Source organism: Anomaloglossus baeobatrachus, chromosome 5 (assembly GCF_048569485.1).
Source record: "Anomaloglossus baeobatrachus isolate aAnoBae1 chromosome 5, aAnoBae1.hap1, whole genome shotgun sequence".
Lineage (NCBI taxonomy): Eukaryota > Metazoa > Chordata > Amphibia > Anura > Aromobatidae > Anomaloglossus > Anomaloglossus baeobatrachus.
The window spans coordinates 424567837-424590832 of NC_134357.1; the positions used below are offsets into that span (position 1 = coordinate 424567837).

General features: G+C 51.8%; 1 protein-coding gene across 1 annotated transcript in view; it reads right to left on the bottom strand.

Annotated features, from left to right (window-relative positions):
* Positions 1-202: 202 nt before the first annotated feature.
* DDX42 (DEAD-box helicase 42) overlaps positions 203-22996 on the bottom strand; it is a 90105-nt gene continuing 67311 nt past the window's right edge. The window contains exons 15-18 of the mRNA XM_075350322.1: positions 16965-17191; positions 16748-16858; positions 1464-1565; positions 203-1386 (exon numbers count right to left, since the gene is read on the bottom strand). Coding sequence (XP_075206437.1) covers positions 637-1386; positions 1464-1565; positions 16748-16858; positions 16965-17191 — 1190 coding nt within the window. The 3' untranslated portion in view covers positions 203-636. The remainder of the gene's footprint in view (positions 1387-1463; positions 1566-16747; positions 16859-16964; positions 17192-22996) is intronic.

Below are 22996 nucleotides of genomic sequence, written 5' to 3' on the forward strand. Positions count from 1 at the left end.
ACCCCCCTACCTTCACTAAAATATTTACCATGACTTTCTTCTCATTTATGACATCCGTTCTCCCAATAGGTGGGTATGCCAATCTAGGAGACAGCGAGACAATAGAAATGGGATCTAATCTTAAACCTTCTCCCTTTACTAATAAGCTAGGTGCGTTATTCATACAGACGTCTGTGGTGCGAGCAAGAGATGGGGACTGAAGTAAAACAATTTTTATTTTATTCATTGTGATTGAGAACAACTTGGTACATGAAAAGAAAAGAAATGAAAACCACCTATGTACAGAAAACAAAAACATTCTAAACACGCAGTTTGAAGGCGTCTCACAGATGGCGGCCACTTGAGATGCTCCAGCTTTGTGTATTGTACGAAGCACAGGATACAACTGGGAATTTCACTGCTCTACACAAAAAAGCGTAGGGATACGGGACCATCCTCTCATGGACTTGTAAAAGCTGTCACTATGCACAGTCATATTGTCTCAATTCATGAAGGAATAGATGTATTTGACCAACATTCAGTTCGGGACTTCAGGTCCACCAAAAAGCAAGCAAACCCCCCCCCCCCCCCCAAAAAAAAAAAATGAGAACAAAGACACGTAGCTCTAGTGACGCCAGGTAACTCCCAACAGGGAACTCAACTGTCCCATCTGCTTTTCTTGCGCTTGGGAGGATCCGGGACAGCAAAGGTTTCCCCTTTTCCATCATCTCGGGATCCTTCTCTACGACTGTCTCCATCTCGTGAGCTCTCTCTCCTGCTTTCTCCTCCATCCCGTGAGCTTTCTCTTCGACCATCTCCAGAGCTGTCTCTCCGGCTGTCTTCCCTGTCTCGTGAGCTCTCTCTTCTTCCATCAGTATCCCGAGAACTCTCCCTTCGGCCATCACCATCTCTTCTTCCATCGCCGCCATTACGGCTCTCATTGTGTCGGCTACTGCTGGAATGCCGGTGTCCATCGCCATGGCGGTGTCCATCTCTGTCACTATGACGATGTCCATCCCCATGCCGCTGGCTATCTCCATGTCTCCCCCTACTGTCACCATATTTATCTCGACTTCCACCACTTTCCCTGCTGCTACTACTACTGCTGCTGCTACTACTACTACTAGACCCCTCTTTATTACTTTGCTGGGTGGCTGCAGGGTTGCTAGGATTACCCATGGGTGCATAAGCAGTTGGGATACTACTAAGTGTTCCACTGCTGGTAAAGCCGGGCAATGCCTTGGACACAGGAGGCATCAGTTCTGGTGGTAATGAAAGAGTCTGTGGTGAAGAACTGGGAACTGAACTTAAGCTGCCCGCACTTGTCCAAGCTCCGGAGTTGATGGACGACGTTCCGGTCTTCTGTGTGCTCAAGCTGGCAGCAACAAAATGATTTTTATACTGTGACTGTGAAGGCAATGAAAGAACAGTTAATATAGAGACATAAAGAGCCTCAACATTCATATACTATTCCAGCCTGGCACCTGAAATGCAGCCTTCATGGCAGATAGTCGATCTCCCATTGCTCCTCCTGTAGGTTTGAAGGCCTCGTAATTGCTCATCACACTGCCGCTGACCGCACGGTCCTGAAATAAAGCCACACTGTTCACTTGTTGCACTAGGCACACGAAAGGGGAAATCTAGCTCAACTCTATAGGTCTACACTTCAGTTAGTAAATCATAGGAGTGGACAAACTACAACTAAAAAAAGTAGAAAGACAATCATAATGCTAACAACAAAGTATTGCAATTATTATTGTGAAGGTAGCTTGGGCTATAAATTGTTTGTTCAAATGTAATACGATTATCTGTAAATAATCAAAATATAGATGTAGTTGCATAATTATCTGTGTCTATATGACAATTGCACAGACGCCATAATAGGATTCTAAAGCTGGTGTCACACACAGCGACAACGACGTCGCTGCTACGTCACCATTTTCTGTGACGTTGCAGCGACGTCGCTGTCGCTGTGTGTGACATCCAGCAACGACCTGGCCCCTGCTGTGAGGTCGCCGGTCGTTGCTGAATGTCCAGCTTTATTTTTTGGTCGTCACTCTCCCGCTGTGACACAAACATCGCTGTGTGTGACAGCGAGAGAGCGACGAAATGAAGCGAGCAGGGAGCCGGAGCCGGCGTCTGGCAGCTGCGGTAAGCTGTAACCAGCGTAAACATCGGGTAACCAAGGGAAGGCCTTTCCCTGGTTACCCGATATTTACCTTCGTTACCAGCCTCCGCCCTTGCTGCCAGTGCCGGCTCCTGCTCTGTGCACATGTGGCTGCAGTACACATCGGGTAATTAACCCAATGTGTACTGTAGCAAGGAGAGCAAGGAGCCAGCGCTAAGCAGTGTGCGCGGCTCCCTGCTCTGTGACATGTAGCTGCAGTACACATCGGGTTAATTAACCCGATGTGCACTGTACCTAGGAGAGCAAGGAGCCAGCGCTAAGAAGGGAATTTTGTTACTTACCGTAAATTCCTTTTCTTCTAGCTCCAATTGGGAGACCCAGACGATTGGGTGTATAGCTACTGCCTCCGGAGGCCACACAAAGCATTACACTAAAAAGTGTAAGGCCCCTCCCCTTCTGGCTATACACCCCCCGTGGGATCACGGGCTGCTCAGTTTTAGTGCTAAAGCAAGAAGGAGGAAAGCCAATAACTGGTTTAAACAAATTCAATCCGAAGTAACATCGGAGAACTGAAACCGTTCAACATGAACAACATGTGTACCCGAAAAAACCAAAAATCCCGAAGGAAACAGGGCGGGTGCTGGGTCTCCCAATTGGAGCTAGAAGAAAAGGAATTTACGGTAAGTAACAAAATTCCCTTCTTCTTCGGCGCTCCATTGGGAGACCCAGACGATTTGGACGTCCAAAAGCAGTCCCTGGGTGGGTAAATTAATACCTCAAGTTAGAGCTGCAAAACAGCCCTCTCCTACGAGGAGGCAACCGCCGCCTGCAGGACTCTTCTACCTAGGCTGGCGTCCGCCGAAGCGTAGGTATGCACCTGATAATGTTTGGTGAAAGTGTGCAGACTCGACCAGGTAGCTGCCTGGCACACCTGTTGAGCCGTAGCCTGGTGTCGTAATGCCCAGGACGCACCCACGGCTCTGGTAGAATGGGCCTTCAGCCCTGATGGAACCGGAAGCCCAGCAGAACGGTAGGCTTCAAGAATTGGTTCCTTGATCCATCGAGCCAGGGTGGATTTGGAAGCCTGCGATCCTTTGCGCTTACCAGCGACAAGGACAAAGAGTGCATCCGAGCGGCGCAGGGGCGCCGTGCGGGAAATGTAGATTCTGAGTGCTCTCACGAGATCCAACAAATGCAAATCCTTTTCATACCGATGAACTGGATGAGGACAAAAGGAAGGTAAGGAGATATCCTGATTGAGATGAAAAGAGGATACCACCTTAGGGAGAAACTCCTGAATCGGGCGCAGCACTACCTTGTCCTGGTGAAAAACCAGGAAGGGAGCTTTGGATGACAGCGCTGCCAACTCGGATACCCTCCGAAGAGACGTGACCGCTACCAGAAAGGCCACTTTCTGTGAGAGTCGAGAAAGTGAAACAGCCTTCAGAGGCTCGAAGGGCGGCTTCTGGAGAGCAACTAGTACCCTGTTCAGATCCCATGGATCTAACGGCCGTTTGTACGGAGGGACGATGTGACAAACCCCCTGCAGGGGGGAGTCGTGCTAGACGCTTTTGAAAAAATACCGATAGCGCTGAGACTTGCCCTTTAAGGGAGCCGAGCGACAAGCCTTTTTCCAAACCAGATTGCAGGAAGGAAAGAAAGGTAGGCAATGCAAATGGCCAGGGGGACACTCCTTGTGCCGAGCACCAGGATAAGAAAATCTTCCACGTTCTGTGGTAGATCTTAGCAGACGTGGGCTTCCTAGCCTGTCTCATGGTGGCCACGACCCCTTGAGATAATCCTGAAGATGCTAGTATCCAGGACTCAATGGCCACACAGTCAGGTTCAGGGCCGCAGAATTCAGATGGAAAAACGGCCCTTGTGACAGTAAGTCTGGCCGGTCTGGTAGCGCCCACGGTTGGCCGACCGTGAGATGCCACAGATCCGGATACCACGACCTCCTCGGCCAGTCTGGGGCGACGAGCAGGACGCGGCGGCAATCGGACCTGATCTTGCGTAGCACTCTGGGCAAGAGTGCCAGAGGGGGAAAAACATAGGGCAGCTGGAACTGCGACCAATCTTGCACTAAGGCGTCTGCCGCCAGAGCTCTGTGATCGCGAGACCGTGCCATGAAAGTTGGGACCTTGTTGTTGTGCCGGGACGCCATTAGGTCGACGTCCGGCCTTCCCCAGCGGCGACAGATTTCCTGAAACACGTCCGGGTGAAGGGACCATTCCCCTGCGTCCATACCTTGGCGACTGAGGAAGTCCGCTTCCCAGTTTTCTACGCCGGGGATGTGAACTGCGGATATGGTGGAGGCCGTGGCTTCCACCCACATCAGAATCCGCCGGACTTCCTGGAAGGCTTGCCGACTGCGTGTCCCGCCTTGGTGGTTGATGTATGCCACCGCTGTGGAGTTGTCCGACTGAATTCGGATCTGCTTTCCTTCCAGCCACTGCTGGAAGGCTTGGAGGGCAAGATACACTGCCCTGATTTCCAGAACATTGATCTGAAGGGTGGACTCCTGCTGAGTCCACGTACCCTGAGCCCTGTGGTGGAGAAAAACTGCTCCCCACCCTGACAGACTCGCGTCTGTCGTGACCACCGCCCAGGATGGGGGTAGGAATGACCTTCCTTGTGATAATGAGGTGGGAAGAAGCCACCATTGAAGAGAGTCCTTGGCCGTTTGGGAAAGGGAGACTTTCCTCTCCAAGGACGTCGACTTCCCGTCCCATTGGCGGAGAATGTCCCATTGAAGTGGGCGCAGATGAAACTGCGCAAACGGAACTGCCTCTATTGCTGCTACCATCTTCCCCAGGAAGTGCATGAGGCGTCTTAAGGGGTGCGACTGGCCTTGAAGGAGAGAGTGCACCCCTGTCTGTAGTGAACGCTGCTTGTCCATCGGAAGCTTCACTGTCGCTGAGAGAGTATGAAACTCCATGCCAAGATATGTTAGTGACTGGGTCGGTGACAGATTTGACTTTGAAAAGTTGATGATCCACCCGAAAGTCTGGAGAGTCTCCGGCGCAACGTTCAGGCTGTGTTGGCATGCCTCTTGAGAGGGTGCCTTGACAAGTAGATCGTCCAAGTAAGGGATCACCGAGTGTCCCTGAGAGTGCAAGACTGCTACCACTGCTGCCATGACCTTGGTGAAAACCCGTGGGGCTGTCGCCAGACCAAATGGCAGGGCTACGAACTGAAGGTGTTCGTCTCCTATGACGAAGCGGAGAAGAAGGGAATTTTGTTACTTACCGTAAATTCCTTTTCTTCTAGCTCTTATTGGGAGACCCAGACGATTGGGTATAGCTACTGCCCTCCGGAGGCCACACAAAGCACTACACTAAAAAGTGCAAGGCCCCTCCCCTTCTGGCTATACCCCCCCGTGGTATCACGGGTTCTCCAGTTTTAGTGCCAAAGCAAGAAGGAGGAAGCCAATAACTGGTTTAAACAAATTAACTCCGAATAACGTCGGAGAACTGAAAAACCGTTCAACATGAACAACATGTGTACCCGCAAACAACAAAAAAATCCCGAAGGACAACAGGGCGGGTGCTGGGTCTCCCAATAAGAGCTAGAAGAAAAGGAATTTACGGTAAGTAACAAAATTCCCTTCTTCTTCAGCGCTCTATTGGGAGACCCAGACGATTGGGACGTCCAAAAGCTGTCCCTGGGTGGGTAAAGAGATACCTCATGTTAGAGCTGCAAAACAGCCCTCCCCTACGGGGATGTCACTGCCGCCTGCAGGACTCTTCTACCTAAGCTGGCATCCGCCGAAGCATAGGTATGCACCTGATAATATTTGGTGAAAGTGTGCAGACTCGACCAGGTAGCTGCCTGGCACACCTGTTGAGCCGAAGCCTGGTGTCGTAATGCCCAGGACGCACCCACGGCTCTGGTTGAGTGGGCTTTTAGCCCTGAAGGAACCGGAAGCCCCGCAGAACGGTAGGCCTCTAGAATTGGTTCTTTGATCCATCGAGCCAGGGTGGTTTTAGAAGCCTGCAACCCCTTGCGCGGACCAGCGACAAGGACAAAAAGTGCATCGGAACGGCGCATGGGCGCCGTGCGGGAAATGTAGATTCTGAGTGCTCTCACCAGATCCAGCAAACGTAAGTCCTTTTCATACCGGTGAACCGGATGAGGACAAAAGGAAGGCAAGGATATATCCTGATTAAGATGAAACGAGGAGACGACCTTAGGGAGAAACTCCGGAATGGGGCGCAGCACTACCTTGTCCTGGTGGAACACCAGGAAGGGAGCCTTGGATGACAGAGCTGCCAGCTCCGACACTCGCCGAAGCGATGTGATCGCAACAAGAAACGCCACCTTCTGTGACAGTCGAGAAAAGGAAACTTCCTTCAGAGGCTCGAAAGGCGGCTTCTGGAGAGCAACTAGAACCCTGTTCAGATCCCATGGATCTAACGGCCGCTTGTACGGGGGCACAATATGACAGACCCCCTGCAGGAACGTGCGCACCTTAGGAAGACGTGCTAGACGCTTCTGAAAAAACACGGATAGTGCCGATACTTGCCCTTTAAGGGAGCTGAGCGACAAGCCCTTTTCTAACCCCGATTGCAGGAAGGAAAGAAAGGTGGGCAATGCAAATGGCCAAGGGGATACTCTCTGTGCAGAGCACCAGGATAAGAAAATCTTCCACGTTCTGTCGTAGATCTTAGCAGACGTTGACTTCCTAGCTTGTCTCATTGTGGCTACGACTCCTTGAGATAATCCTGCGGAGGCTAGGATCCAGGACTCAATGGCCACACAGTCAGGTTCAGGGCCGCAGAATTCTGATGGAAAAACGGCCCTTGGGACAGTAAGTCTGGTCGGTCTGGCAGTGACCACGGTCGACCGACCGTGAGATGCCACAGATCCGGATACCACGATCTCCTCGGCCAGTCTGGGGCGACGAGTATGACGCGGCTGCAATCGGATCTGATCTTGCGTAACACTCTGGGCAAGAGTGCCAGAGGTGGGAAGACGTATGGGAGCCGGAACTGCGACCAATCTTGAACTAATGCGTCTGCCGCCAGAGCTCTTTGATCGCGCGACCTCGCCATGAATGCCGGGACCTTGTTGTTGTGCCGGGACGCCATTAGGTCGACGTCCGGCACTCCCCATCGGCGACAGATTTCCTGAAACACGTCCGGGTGAAGGGACCACTCCCCTGCGTCCATGCCCTGGCGACTGAGGAAGTCTGCTTCCCAATTTTCTACGCCTGGGATGTGAACCGCGGATATGGTGGATGCTGTGTCCTCCACCCACATTAGAATGCGCCGGACTTCTTGGAATGCTTGCCGACTGCGCGTCCCTCCTTGGTGGTTGATGTATGCCACCGCTGTGGAGTTGTCCGACTGGATTCGGATCTGCTTTCCTTCCAGCCACTGTTGGAAGGCCAGTAGGGCAAGATACACTGCCCTGATTTCCAGAACATTGATCTGAAGGGTGGACTCCTGCGGAGTCCACGTCCCCTGGGCCCTGTGGTGGAGAAACACTGCTCCCCACCCTGACAGACTCGCATCTGTCGTGACCACTGCCCAGGATGGGGGCAGGAAGGATCTTCCCTGAGACAATGAGGTGGGAAGGAGCCACCATTGTAGAGAGTCCTTGGCCGTCTGGGAAAGAGAGACTTTCCTGTCCAGGGACGTTGACTTCCCGTCCCATTGGCGGAGAATGTCCCATTGAAGTGGGCGCAGATGAAACTGCGCAAAGGGAACTGCTTCCATGGCTGCCACCATCTTCCCGAGGAAGTGCATGAGGCGCCGTAAGGGGTGCGACTGGCCTTGAAGGAGGGATTGCACCCCTGTCTGTAGGGACCGCTGCTTGTTCAGCGGAAGCTTCACTCTCGCTGCTCGAGTATGAAACTCCATGCCAAGATACGTTAGCGACTGTGACGGTGACAGATTCGACTTTGGAAAGTTGATGATCCATCCGAACGTCTGTAGAGTCTCCAGCGTAGCATGTAGACTGAGTTGGCATGCCTCTTGAGAGGGTGCCTTGACAAGTAGATCGTCTAGGTAAGGGATCACCGAGTGTCCCTGAGAGTGCAAGACTGCTACCACCGCCGCCATGACCTTGGTGAAGACCCGGGGGTCTGTCGCCAGACCGAATGGCAGAGCTACGAACTGAAGATGGTCGTTTCCTATCACAAAACGTAGAAAACGTTGATGTTCTGTAGCAATTGGCACGTGGAGATAAGCATCTTTGATGTCTATTGAGGCAAGGAAGTCTCCTTGAGACATTGAGGCAACGACAGAGCGGAGGGTTTCCATCCGGAACCGTCTGGCGTGCACATGTTTGTTGAGCAGCTTTAGATCCAGAACAGGACGGAACGAGCCGTCCTTTTTTGGAACCACAAAGAGATTGGAGTAAAACCCTCGCCCTTGTTCCTGAGGCGGTACAGGAACCACTACTCCTTCCGCTCTTAGGGAGTCCACCGCCTGCAGCAGGGCATCTGCTCGGTCTGGATGTGGGGAGGTTCTGAAGAACCGAGCTGGAGGACGAGAACTGAACTCGATTCTGTACCCGCGAGACAAAATGTTTGTCACCCACCGGTCTTTGACCTGTGACATCCAAATGTCGGAAAAGCGGGAGAGCCTGCCCCCGACCGGAGATGCGGAGGGGGGGGGGCTGGAAGTCATGAGGTAGTCGCTTTGGAAGCGGTTCCTCCATTTGCTTTCTTGGGGCGTGCGTGAGCCCGCCAGGAATCTGAGACTCTTTGCGTCCTCTGAGTCCCTTTGGACGAGGAGAATTGTGTCTTGCCCGAACCTCGAAAGGACTGAAACCTCTGCTGCCATTTTTTCTGCTGAGGTTTGCTTGATCTGGGCTGGGGTAAGGAAGAGTCTTTACCCTTGGACTGTTTAATGATGTCAGCCAATGGCTCGCCAAACAGTCTATCTCTAGATAAAGGCAAGCTGGTTAAACATTTTTTGGAACCAGCATCTGCTTTCCAGTCCTTTAACCACAAGGCTCTGCGCAAAACTACCGAATTGGCGGACGCCATTGAGGTGCGGCTGGTAGATTCTAGGACCGCATTGATAGCGTAAGACGCAAACGCAGACATCTGCGAGGTAAGGGACGCCACTTGCGGCACCGCTGGATGTACGATAGCATCCACTTTTGCCAACCCAGCTGAAATAGCTTGGAGTGCCCATACGGCTGCGAATGCTGGAGCAAACGACGCGCCGATAGCTTCATAGACAGATTTTAACCAAAGGTCCATCTGTCTGTCATTGGCATCCTTAAGTGAAGCGCCATCCTCCACTGCAACTATGGATCTAGCTGCAAGTTTGGAAATCGGGGGGTCTACTTTTGGACACTGGGTCCAGCGCTTGACCACATCAGGGGGGAAAGGAAAACGTGTATCCTTAGAACGTTTAGAGAAACGCCTTTCTGGATGAGCGTCGTGTTTCTGGATTGACTCTCTGAAGTCAGAGTGATCCAAGAAAGCACTCAATTTACGCTTGGGATAGAGGAAACGAAACTTCTCCTGCTCTGCAGCTGCCTCCTCTGCAGAAGGAACTGGGGGAGAAATATCCAACAGTCTATTGATGGCTGAGATAAGCTCGTTTACCATGGCGTCCCCATCCGGGGTATCCAGATTGAGAGGGGTTCCAGGATAAGACTCCTGATCACTCTCTTCAGACGCATCACAGGGCGACTGATTGCGCTGAGACCCTGAGCAGTGTGATGACGTTGAGGGTCTTTCCCAGCGAGCTCGCTTAGGGTGGCTGGGGCTATCATCTGAGTCATAATACTCAGCCTGGGAAGCCGGGGACCCCCTTGCAGTCTGGATTAACTCCAACTGAGGGGGATTAGAGGACAGAGACCTCGCCGTGTCCATAGACTGAGCCCCAGTCATGGATTGCAAAGTTTCAAGGATTTTTGCCATAGTCACAGACATTCCATCAGCAAAAACTGCAAAGTCTGTCCCTGACACCGGGGCAGGACTTACAAGCGTCTCAGCCTGGGTCACTACCCCTCCGGACTCCGGCTGGCGAAGCAGCACCGGATCTGAGCATTGCACACAATGGGGGTCTTTGGAACCTGCTGGTAGAGCAGCCCCACATGCAGCACACGCAGTGTACACAGCCCTAGCCTTGGCAGCCTTGCGTTTTGTGGATGACATGTTGCTGCCTCCTCAGAGCGATCTGGGGTATCCAGCCAGGAAGCGACCTCACAGTGCAAAAAATAAATAAATATATATATCTGGTGACACAGTACACCAATACACACTGAGGCACTAGAGGGGCCAGCTGAAATGCCGCTTACCGCCCGCTTAAGAGCGGGTGTGTGGTCGCCAAAAGCCCCCTAGTCCAGGTCTCCCAGAGCTTTGCGTCCTTCCTCCAGCCAGACTGCATGTAATGGCTGCCGGCGTCCTGGGAGAGGAGGGGGGGCGGGCCCTGGGCGTTCCTGGCTAAGAGCGGGAAGCCTGCTTCCCTCTGTGCCTAGTGAGAGGGCTGGAGCATGTAAATCAGGCTCCAGCCCTCGTCGCTGCTGCGAAACACCGTCTCTCCCCTACCCTGATTGACAGGGTGGGGGCGGGAACGAAGCGGAGCTAGGCCGCAAAAGCCGGGGACTGGATTTATAAACGCCGCCGCCGTAAAAGCGCGGTCGGCGTGTCCCCGGCGCACTACAAGTCACAGCAGCGCCGCCGGTCCAGTGGGGGTCGGCGCTGCGTTCCCACAACACAAAAGTCCCCCAGTAAACTGCAGGAACACCAACTCAATCGTTACGGTCCCCGGCGCACTACAACACCCAGCCAGCCCGGAGTGTGTCTGTGCCTGCCGGGGACACAGAGTACCTGTATGATGCAGGGCCATGTCCCTGATTGTACTCCTGCTCCGTATCCATCAGGTGCTATGGGTCTGTGGATGGAGCCCGGCGTCAGAGCTTAGAGGCCGGCAGGATCCCACTTCCACAGAGCCCTACAAGGGGATGTGGAAGGAAAACAGCATGTGGGGCTCCAGCCCCTGTACCAGCAATAGGTACCTCAACCTTACAACACCATCCACGGGTGAGAAGGGAGCATGCTGGGGGCCCTATATGGGCCCTCTTTTCTTCCATCCGAAATAGTCAGCAGCTACTGCTGACTAAAATCTGTGGAGCCATGCGTGGATGTCTGACCTCCTTCGCACAAAGCTTGAAAACTGGAGAACCCGTGATACCACGGGGGGGTATAGCCAGAAGGGGAGGGGCCTTGCACTTTTTAGTGTAGTGCTTTGTGTGGCCTCCGGAGGGCAGTAGCTATACCCAATCGTCTGGGTCTCCCAATAGAGCGCTGAAGAAAACGCTGATGCTCTGGAGCAATCGGCACGTGGAGATAAGCATCCTTGATGTCTATTGATGCTAGGAAATCTCCTTGAGACATCGATGCAATGACGGAGCGGAGAGATTCCATCCGGAACCGCCTGGTTTTCACGTGCTTGTTGAGCAGTTTTAGGTCCAGAACAGGACGGAAGAGCCGTCCTTTTTTGGCACCACAAACAGATTGGAGTAAAAACCTTGACCTCGTTCCTGAAGAGGAACAGGGATCACCACTCCTTCTGCCCTTAGAGAGCACACCGCCTGCAGAAGAGCATCGGCTCGGTCGGGATGTGGGGAAGTTCTGAAGAACCGGGGCGGAGGACGAGAACTGAACTCTATCCGGTACCCGTGAGACAAAATGTCTGTTACCCACCGGTCCTTGACCTGTGGCAGCCAAATGCCGCAAAAGCGGGAGAGCCTGCCACCGACCGAGGATGCGGAGAGAGGAGGCCGAAAGTCATGAGGCAGCCGGCTTGGAGGCGGTCCCTCCGGCTGCTTTCTTTGGGCGTGAGTGAGTCCGCCAGGAATCTGAGCTCCTCTGCTCCTTCTGAGTCCTTTTGGACGAGGAGAATTGGGCCCTGCCCGAACCTCGAAAGGACCGAAACTTCGACTGTCCCCTCCACTGTTGAGGTTTGCTTGATCTGGGCTGGGGTAAGGAAGAGTCCTTACCCTTGGACTGTTTAATGATTTCAGCCAATTGCTCACCAAACAGCCTGTCTTGAGATAATGGCAAACTGGTTAAACATTTTTTGGAAGCAGAATCTGCTTTCCATTCCTTTAACCATAAGGCTCTGCGTAAAACCACAGAGTTGGCGGACGCCATTGACGTACGGCTGGTAGAGTCCAAGACCGCATTGATAGCAGGGCTGTGGAGTCGGTAAGCCAAACCTTCGACTCCGACTCCGACTCCTCAAATTCTCTTGCACCGACTCCGACTCCGGCTCCGACTCCGGCTCCTACATATATTGCTTATAGTTAGGTGAAAAATTTATTGTAGTACATGAATATGTGTATGTGAACATCAGACATTTAATAATTTTTATGATACAATAATCAAGATATTTGGATAGAACATAAAATATATTTATTGGAATACAACTTTAGAACACAAAAAACTGTAATAAATTGTAAATATGTAATACACTATGTAATATACAGTAGATTACATATATATCTTGTGTGTGTGTATATACACTGTATATATATATATATATATATATATATATATATATATATTATATATATATTACATATTTACAATTTATTAGTTTTTTTGTGTTCTAAAGTTGTATTCCAATAAATATTTTATGTTCTATCCAAATATCTTGATTATTGTATCATAAAAACAATTAAATGTCTGATGTTCACATTGTACTACAATAAATTTTTCACTTAAATATAAGCATTATACTAAATGTTGTTATTTAGTAAAATATTCAGCACATTCTGCATTGCACTCCTGTCCCCAATTTATTATATATTTTAGGAGTCGGAGTCGGTGCATTTTATACCGACTCCGACTCCACCAAAATGAGCTCCGACTCCGACTCCGACTCCACGACTCCGACTCCACAGCCCTGATTGATAGCGTAAGTCGCAAACGCAGACATTTGCGAGGTCAATGACACCACTTGCGGCACTGATGGACGTATGACAGAGTCCACCTGCGCCAGACCAGCTGAAATAGCTTGGAGTGCCCACACGGCTGCGAATGCTGGAGCAAACGACGCGCCGATAGCTTCATAGACAGATTTCAACCAAAGGTCCATCTGTCTGTCATTGGCATCTTTAAGTGAAGCCCCATCTTCCACTGCAACTATGGATCTCGCCGCAAGCCTGGAGATTGGGGGGTCCACCTTTGGACACTGGGTCCAGCGTTTGACCACGTCAGGGGGAAAGGGATAACGTGTATCCTTAAGACGTTTGGAGAAACGCTTATCTGGATAAGCATTGTGTTTCTGGACTGCTTCTCTGAAGTCAGCGTGGTCCAGAAAGGTACTCAATTTACGTTTGGGATACCTGAAATGGAATTTCTCCTGCTGTGCTGCTGCCTCCTCCGCTGGAGGAGAAATATCCAGCAGTCTATTGATGGCGGCTATAAGATCATTCACCATGGCGTCACCATCAGGGGTATCCAGGTTGAGAGCAGTCTCAGGATTAGACTCCTGATCACCTAACTCTGTCTCAGTGGAACCTGCCGGTAGATCAGCCCCACATGCGGTACAGGCAGTATATAAAGCCCGTGCCTTGGCACCCTTGCTTTTTGCGGATGACATGCTGTTGTCTCCTCAGAGCAATATAGGGGTATAAGCCAAGAAGCGACCGTACAGTGCAATATATAGGTACAGGCAAAAGTACACAAAACAACACTGTGGCACTAGTGGGGTCAGCACCTATGTGCTGCTTACCGCCCGCTTAACAGCGGGTGTGTGGTCGCCAGAATCCCTTGTCTGGGTCTCCCAGGGCTATGTCCGTTCTCCAGCTCAGACTGCGTGCAGGAATGGCTGCCGGCGTCCTGTGAAGAGGGGCGGGCCGTGGGCGTGTGCAGACAAAGAGCGGGAAACTGGCGTCCCACTGTGCCCAGTGAGAGGGCTGGAGTATGTAAATAAGACTCCAGCCCTCGGCGCTGACTATTGTACAGCGTCTCTCCCCTTCCCTGACTGACAGGGCTGGGGGCGGGAACGAAACGTAACTAGGCCGCAGAAGCCGGGGACTAAATTTATAAGCGCTGCCGTCGTAAAAGCACGGTCGGCGCGAAGTCCCCGGCGCACCACAAGTCTCAGCCGCGCCGCAGTCCCCGGGGGCGGCCGGCGCGGTAGTTCCCCACACATAGACTCACTCAGCTAAGCTGCAGTGAGTATAACCCAAGCGCGCAGCGCTACTGTCCCCTGCGCACTAGAACACCCAGCAACGCTGGAGTGTGTCTGTGCCTGTCTGTACGGGGACACAGAGTACCTGAATGTTGCAGGGCCTTGTCCCTGACGGTACCTAGCTCCGTATCCAGCAGGATCTCCGGGTCTGTGGATGGAGCCCGGCCTCAGAGTCTGGAGGCCGGTAAGATCCCACTTCACCAGAGCCCTCAGGGGGATGGGGAAGGAAAACAGCATGTGGGCTCCAGCCTCCGTACCCGCAATGGGTACCTCAACCTTTACAAACACCGCCAACAAGAGTGGGGTGAGAAGGGAGCATGCTGGGGGCCCTTTAGCAAGGGCCCTCTTTTCTTCCATCCGATATAGTCAGCAGCTACTGCTGACTAAACAGTGGAGCTATGCGTGGATGTCTGACCTCCTTCGCACAAAGCTTGAAAACTGAGCAGCCCGTGATCCCACGGGGGGTGTATAGCCAGAAGGGGAGGGGCCTTACACTTTTTAGTGTAATGCTTTGTGTGGCCTCCGGAGGCAGTAGCTATACACCCAATCGTCTGGGTCTCCCAATGGAGCGCCGAAGAAAAAACAAAACAACGTAATTTAAACTTTTTTTTTTTTTTTTTAAATTATTGGATTTACTAGTCCCCTTAGACTTGAGGCTGTGATCGGTTCCACTGTACAGAGCAGTGCATCAGCACTCCTGTGTACAGTCAATATCACAATCTCCTATGAATGTTGGCTCACATCCAGCATTCACAGGAGGATTGTCATGAGACACACCGGGGTCATCAGCTGACCCCTGACTGTCATGACAACCCACTCGCGCCCTGTGATCACATCATAAATGCGCTGATGGGAGTGGGTGATGACGTAATACCCGCCGGCATGTGTTAAAGGGAACCTGTCATCAGGAATTTGGCTTTCAACCTAAACGTTTCCCCCTCTGCAGCTCGTGGGCTGCATTCTAGGAAGGTTTTTGTACTTTTTGTGCCCCTTTTTAAACCAAAATAAACACTTTATAAACTTGTACCTTTCTGTTTGAAAATCTTGTTAATTTTCCATGGGGGCGGGCCGTGTGGCGTCCGTTGCTGTAGCTTACGCCGTCCCCCATGCTCCAAATCATGCCTCATAACGCCGCCCACTGCGCCGAGGTCCCGTGCACGCCGGGACACCTAGTGACGTGGTCGCAGGCACGAGAGTATGGGCGGCGCTGTGATTGCATCGCAAGTGCGCGCCCATACTCTCGTGCCCGCCCTTTCCCCCACTGCCTCCAGCGTTCTGCGCCGGCCCGACGTCACCTCCTTCCCATCGTACCCTGCAGCAGGAAATAGATGGGAGGAGCGGAGCACAGGAGAAGCAGAGGATCTGAGCGACGTACAGAGGGGAGAGCGCGCACACGAGAGTATGGGCGCGCACTTGCGATGCAATCACAGCGCCGCCCATACTCTCGTGCCTGCGACCACGTCACTAGGTGTCCCGGCGTGCACGGGACCTCGGCGCAGTGGGCGGCGTTATGAGGCATGATTTGGAGCATGGGGGACGGCGTAAGCTACAGCAACGGACGCCACACGGCCCGCCCCCATGGAAAATTAACAAGATTTTCAAACAGAAAGGTACAAGTTTATAAAGTGTTTATTTTGGTTTAAAAAGGGGCACAAAAAGTACAAAAACCTTCCTAGAATGCAGCCCACGAGCTGCAGAGGGGGAAACGTTTAGGTTGAAAGCAAGTAAAATATATCTTTGTACCGTGTTAGCCAGTAGAGATAAAAAAAATTTTGTTTAAAAGAACAGAGAGTCCTCAGTGGTTGATACCTTTTAATGGCTAACTGAAAAGATGGTAATAATTGCAAGCTTTCGAGACTACTCAGGTCTCTTCATCAGGCATGGTATAACACAAAATCTGAAGAGTGTATAAATACGTGACTCTTCAGATTTTGTGTTATACCATGCCTGATGAAGAGACCTGAGTAGTCTCGAAAGCTTGCAATTATTACCATCTTTTCAGTTAGCCATTAAAAGGTATCAACCACTGAGGACTCTCTGTTCTTTTAAACAAAATTTTTTTTAGGTTGAAAGCCAAATTCCTGATGACAGGTTCCCTTTAAATCCTGCCGTCAGATCAACAGTGGGATTTAACTGGTTAACAGCAGCAGGCGGATCTCTGATGCACTCGTCGCATTTAGAGGCACTTGATGGCTGATTAAAACAGCTTTCATGTACAGGGAAAGATACGAGCCCGCATCAAAGCAAGGGTAAATATACGTCATATGTCGTGAAGGAGCAAGCACTTTCCATAGAACGTCAGGGGTGATGGGCTGTAATCAGTTTTGGCAATCTTTCTTCAACAAGACTGTAGTGGGGGGTACTTTAATCCCTGGGCTTTAGAAGATCCACAGTATAAGATATCTTTAACAGCCATGGCTGCTACCTGTATTAGTGGTAATGTATATATACAGGAGCCTGCACTTACAGAGGTTTCTGCTCCAAGTCCAGGGCGTTCTCTGTAGCCAAGTCCACCACCACCTACATTAAGCTTCTTGCCTTTTCCAGCCTTAAATCGGGACTTCCGAAACCAAGAACTCTAAGCAGGAAAAAAAACAAAAAACAAACGCAAAAATTATTTGCCCAAAATAGGACTGCAAACAATACCAGGCTGTGAGATGAAAATATATATTCGCAGACATTACCTGCATAGCCAAATCTAACAAATCTTTGGAAACATATTGATTGGCACCTTCCAAATTCCTCACTAGATCCCCAGCAAAGTTACTGTCTTTTGGCGTTAACAGCGTATAAGCTACACCCTTCTCTCCGGCTCTGCCTGTACGACCAATGCGGTGAGTGTGAGTATCGATATCTCGGGCGACGTCGTAGTTGACTACAGTTTTGATTGATGGAATATCCAGACCTCGGGCTGCGAACAAACGGTCATAATGGTTATTAGTGCAGCGCTGATTAGAGAATTTCCAGAGGAAAGGAAAAGTAATTGCGCAGAAACGATAGACAGCCAATATAGTTATCAAACACCTATGTTACAAGGAATGCACACTGGTCTGATTTACAAGCATTTCCATCTCAAAATGTTGTCCTATTTGCAATCCATAACTATATTACTTCTTTCTGAGTGCTCGCTCATGCAGCATGACATCTTCATTAAAAAACCACAAATCCCAGCAGACTTGTCTATTATTTATTACTCCCTCCACATCACTCTCGCCTGCCACAAACTCTTCTCTACTCACTTCCACCATCATGTAATGATTTCTTCCCACCGCAGTGGACGCTGCAGCGATGGTCACCTGCACATTACACACTGGCGTCCCGTGTGCATGGCACAGAACACATCAGTTAACAGGGTGTTGGACAGGCTTGAATACGGAGCGTGAATCCAGCCATGCCACCAGATATGGTTTGCAGCATGCCAGACGGGAGGTGGTGTGATAAGCAGCTTCTCTTAAAGGGAATCTGTCACCAGGTTTTTGCTACCTTATTTGAGAGCAGCACAGTGTAGGGGCAGAGACCCTTATTCCAGTGACGTGTCACTAACTGAGCTGTTTGTGGTTATTGTGACAAAAAAAGAGAATTTTGTTACTTACCGTAAATTCTTTTTCTTATAGTTCCGTATTGGGAGACCCAGACCATGGGTGTTTAGCTTCTGCCTCCGGAGGACACACAAAGTACTACACTTAAAAGTGTAGCTCCTCCCTCTGAGCTTATACACCCCCTGGTAGCCAGTCCTAGCCAGTTTAGTGCAAAAGCTGAAGGAGAATAGCCACCCACAAGTAAAACCGAGTAAGAACCGGAACAACCGGAGACTCTGTCCACGACAACAGCCGGTGATAACACACGGAACAAGAAAATTGCCAACAGGCAACAGGGAGGGTGCTGGGTCTCCCAATACGGAACTATAAGAAAAAGAATTTACGGTAAGTAAACAAAATTCTCTTTTTCTTTATCGTTCCTTTGGGAGACCCAGACCATGGGACGTCTCAAAGCAGTCCATGGGTGGGAAATAAACAGAAAACTAAGAAGTAGGCAGAACCTAACTTCACAAATGGGCGACAGCCGCCTGAAGGATGCGTCTGCCCAAGCTCGCATCTGCCGAAGCATGAGCATGCACTTGGTAGTGCTTTGAAAAGGTATGCAGACTAGTCCAAGTGGCAGCCTGACAGACTTGTTGAGCTGTAGCCTGGTGCCTAAAAGCCCAAGAGGCACCGACAGCTCTGGTCGAGTGTGCCTTGATCCCCGGCGGGGGAGGCACCTGAGTACACTGGTAGGCGTCCGAAATGGTCGACCTAATCCAACGGGCTAAGGTCGGCTTAGAAGCAGAGAGGCCCTTGCGCCGGCCGGTGGTTAGCACAAAAAGAGAAGTGCACCGCCTAAGAGCAGCGGTGCGAGAGACATAGATCCAGAGAGCACGCACCAGATCCAGAGTATGCAACGCTTTTTCAAAGCGATGAACAGGGGCCGGACAGAAGGAAGGCAACGTAATGTCCTGGTTAAGGTGGAAGGGAGAGACCACCTTAGGAAGAAAGTCCGGGGTCGGACGGAGAACTACCTTGTCTTGGTGAAAAACCAAAAAAGGTGACTCCGAGGAGAGCGCAGCCAAATCAGAGACTCTCCTGAGAGAAGTTATGGCAACTAGAAAGGCCACCTTTTGAGAAAGACGATACAAAGAAACCTCCCTAAGAGGCTCAAAGGGGGGTTTCTGCAATACCGTGAGGACCAAGTTAAGGTCCCATGGATCCAAGGGCCGCCAATAAGGCGGAATAATGTGAGACGCACCTTGCATGAAGGTGCGGATCTGAGCCAGCCGGGCGAGACGCCGCTGGAACAGCACTGATAGGGCTGAGACTTGTCCCTTGAGAGAGTTGAGGGACAGTCCTAGCTGCAGACCGGACTGTAAAAAAGACAGAAGGGTCGGCAACGAGAATAGACAAGGAGAATGGCCGGAAGAGCGACACCAGGACAGCAAAATTTTCCAAGTCCTGTGATAGATCTTGACGGAGGAAGACTTACGGGCCCGAGTCATAGTGGAGATGACTTCAGAAGGAATACCAGAAGCCGTCAAAACCCAGGACTCAAGAGCCACGCTGTCAATTTGAGTGCCGCAGAATTCGGGCGGAAAAACGGACCTTGCGAGAGCAGGTCTGGACGGTCCGGAAGATGCCGCGGCATCTCCACGGACAGTTGGAGTAGGTCCGGATACCAAGCTCGCCTGGGCCAGTCCGGTGCAATGAGGATGACTCGACGGCCCTCCATTCTGATCTTGCGCAGGACTCTGGGCAAGAGAGCAAGAGGGGGAAACACGTAGGACAGACGAAACTGGGACCAGTCTTGAACCAGAGCGTCCGCGGCGAAGGCCTGAGGATCGTGGGAGCGAGCCACGTAAACCGGAACCTTGTTGTTGTGACGGGATGCCATTAGGTCCACGTCCGGAGTGCCCCACTTGCGGCAGATTGACTGAAACACTGCCGGGTGCAGGGACCAGTCGCCACCGTCCACGGATTGACGGCTGAGATAATCTGCCTCCCAGTTTTCTACGCCAGGGATGTGGACTGCGGATATGGTGGACTTGGAGTCCTCCGCCCATTGAAGAATGCGTTGGACCTCCAACATTGCCAGGCGGCTGCGTGTCCCGCCTTGGTGATTGATGTAGGCAACCGCTGTCGCGTTGTCTGACTGGACTCGAATGTGCCTGCCCGCCAACAGGTGGTGAAAGGCTAGGAGAGCTAGAAGCACAGCTCTGGTTTTCAGCACATTGATTGAAAGGGCTGACTCGGACGGAGTCCAAGTGCCCTGAGCTCTGTGGTGGAGATGTACCGCTCCCCAGCCGGATAGGCTGGCATCCGTGGTGAGAATCACCCAGCACGGAGCCAGGAAGGAGCGCCCTTGGGACAACGGAGAGGGGACGAAGCCACCACTGAAGAGAGCTCCTGGTCCGTGGCGACAGAGCCACTAACCTTTGTAAGGAGGAAGGCCGCTTGTCCCAACAGCGGAGGATGTCCAGCTGCAGGGGACGCAGATGGAACTGGGCAAAGGGAACCGCCTCCATGGAAGCCACCATTTGACCCAGCACCTGCATCAGGCGCCTGAGGGAATAACGGCGGGGCCTCAGGATAGAGCGCACCGCTAGCCGGAGAGACTGCTGTTTGATTAAGGGCAACTTCACAAGTGCCGGCAAAGTCTCGAACTGCATCCCTAGGTACGTGAGACTCTGGGTCGGAGTCAGAGTGGATTTGGGAAGATTGACAATCCACCCGAATTGGGCTAGGGTGGAGAGAGTGAGCGAAACACTCCGCTGACAGTCTGCGCTGGATGGACCCTTGACCAGAAGGTCGTCCAGATAAGGAAGCACTGCTAACCCCTGGAGGTGCAGGACCGCAATCACTGCCGCCATGACCTTGGTGAATACCCGAGGGGCCGTGGCTAACCCGAAGGGGAGAGCCACGAATTGGAAATGATCCTCTCCTATCGCAAAACGTAACCAACGCTGATGTGACACTGCGATTGGCACATGTAGATAGGCATCTCTGATGTCGATGGACGCCAGGAACTCCCCTTGGGTCATAGAGGCAATGACTGATCGCAGAGACTCCATGCGAAAATGCCGCACCTGGACATGCTTGTTGAGAAGCTGGAGATCCAGGATGGGCCGGAAGGAACCGTCCTTTTTTGGAACTAGGAAGAGATTTGAATAAAAACCTCTGAACCGTTCCTGAGCGGGAAGTGGGACAATCACTCCGTTTGCCTGCAAGGACGCCACGGCCTGCGAGAAGGCGGCGGCCTTGGAGCAGGGGGGAGTTGAGAGAAAAAAAAATCTGTTTGGAGGGCTGGAAGAGAATTCTATCCTGTAGCCGTGAGATATGATGTCTCTCACCCACTGATCGGAGACTTGCTTTAACCAAGCGTCGCCAAAGTGGGAGAGCCTGCCACCGACTAAGGATGTGGCTGGAGTGGGCCGAGAGTCATGAGGAAGCTGCCTTAGTGGCAGAACCTCCTGCGGTCTTCTGCGGACGCGCCTTTGGGCGCCAGTTGGGTTTCTGATCCTTGGCTGAGTTAGCGGACGAGGCGGAAGGCTTAGAGGATGACCAGTTGGAGGAACGAAAGGAACGAAACCTCGATTGATTCCTACCCTGGGCGGGTTTCCTGGTCTTGGTTTGTGGCATGGAAGTACTCTTCCCGCCAGTAGCCTCTCCAATGATTTCATCCAGCTGTTCACCAAACAGCCGTGAACCAGCAAAAGGGAGCCCAGCAAGAAACTTCTTGGAAGAAGCATCTGCCTTCCACTCTCGAAGCCACAAAATCCTGCGGATAACAAGAGAATTAGCTGAAGCCACCGCAGTGCGGTGAGCAGCCTCTAGCATGGCAGACATGGCATAAGATGAAAAGGCTAAAGCCTGAGCAGTTAAAATAACCATCTCAGGCATAGATTCCTTGGTGAGGGAATGCATCTCCTCTAGAGAAGCAGAGATGGCTTTGAGAGCCCACACTGCTGCAAAAGTCGGGGAAAACGCGGCCCCCGCAGCTTCATACACAGATTTGGCCAGAAGGTCAATCTGACGGTCAGTGGAATCCTTAAGTGAGGTGCCGTCAGCCACCGACACAACGGTCCGGGCTGAGAGCCTAGACACCGGAGGGTCTACCTTTGGGGAGTGAGACCACTCCTTGACCACCTCAGGTGGAAATGGAAACCGGTCATCAGAACCACGCTTTGGAAAGCGTTTGTCAGGGCAGGCCCTGGGTTTGGTCACAGCAGTCTGAAAACTGGAGTGGTTAAAGAACACACTCTTCACTCTCTTAGGCGAGGTAAACTAATGTTTTTCTGCCAAAGAGAGTTGCTCCTCTGACACTGGCGGATTGAGATCCAGCACAGAATTAATAGAAGCAATCAAATCACTAAGATCTGAGTCACCCTCAGAGAAATCGATGGGATACATAGCCTCCGAGCCCCCAGTGAGGGCATCCTCCTCATCTTGAGAGTCAGCTCTTGAGACAGAGCCGTGGGATGGGGAGGGGGAGGAAACCCTGCGCCTTCTCTTAGAAGGACGTGGTCTGGGATCAGATGATGAATCCTCCGTGAGCTCTGATGGACGGAAGTCAGAGGATAGGAGTCCTCTGTCAAGAGTATTAGAGGCACCATGTGAGGGGGGCTGATGCATATTCATCAAAGTCCTGGACAAAAGTCCCATGGACTCAGCAAATGACTGGGATATGGACCTAGAAAAGGACTCTAGCCAGGCCGGGGGTTCAGACACAGGTGCAGCAGCAGCAGCCTGAGAGACCACTGGGGGTGAGACTCCAGGCTGTGGCACCGTCAAGTTAGAGCAACCATCACAGTGTGGATAAATGCTCGGCTCAGGCAGCAGGAGCTTACATGCAGTGCATACAGCATAAAGCTTTGGAGCCTTGCTCCTTGTGTGAGACATGCTGCTGGAGTGGGGGCTTTGCAGAGAATGAACCCCAGGGAGAATATACAGAGGTCCACAAATCGGAGACCGGCTGTGACTTACCAGACCGCTGAGCGCGGTGCTGTGTGCCCTCCAGATCCCGAAGCCCGGTCCCCCAGTGCGCAGCACCTCAGCAGAGATGCAGAATGCAGGATGTCCCAGAGCAGAGTGAGCTCTGCCTGAGAAATGGCCGCCGGAGCGAAGAGAGGGGGCGGAACTAGGGGCGTTCCTATAAAAGAGCGGGAACTGGAGGGCTACAGAGACCTGCA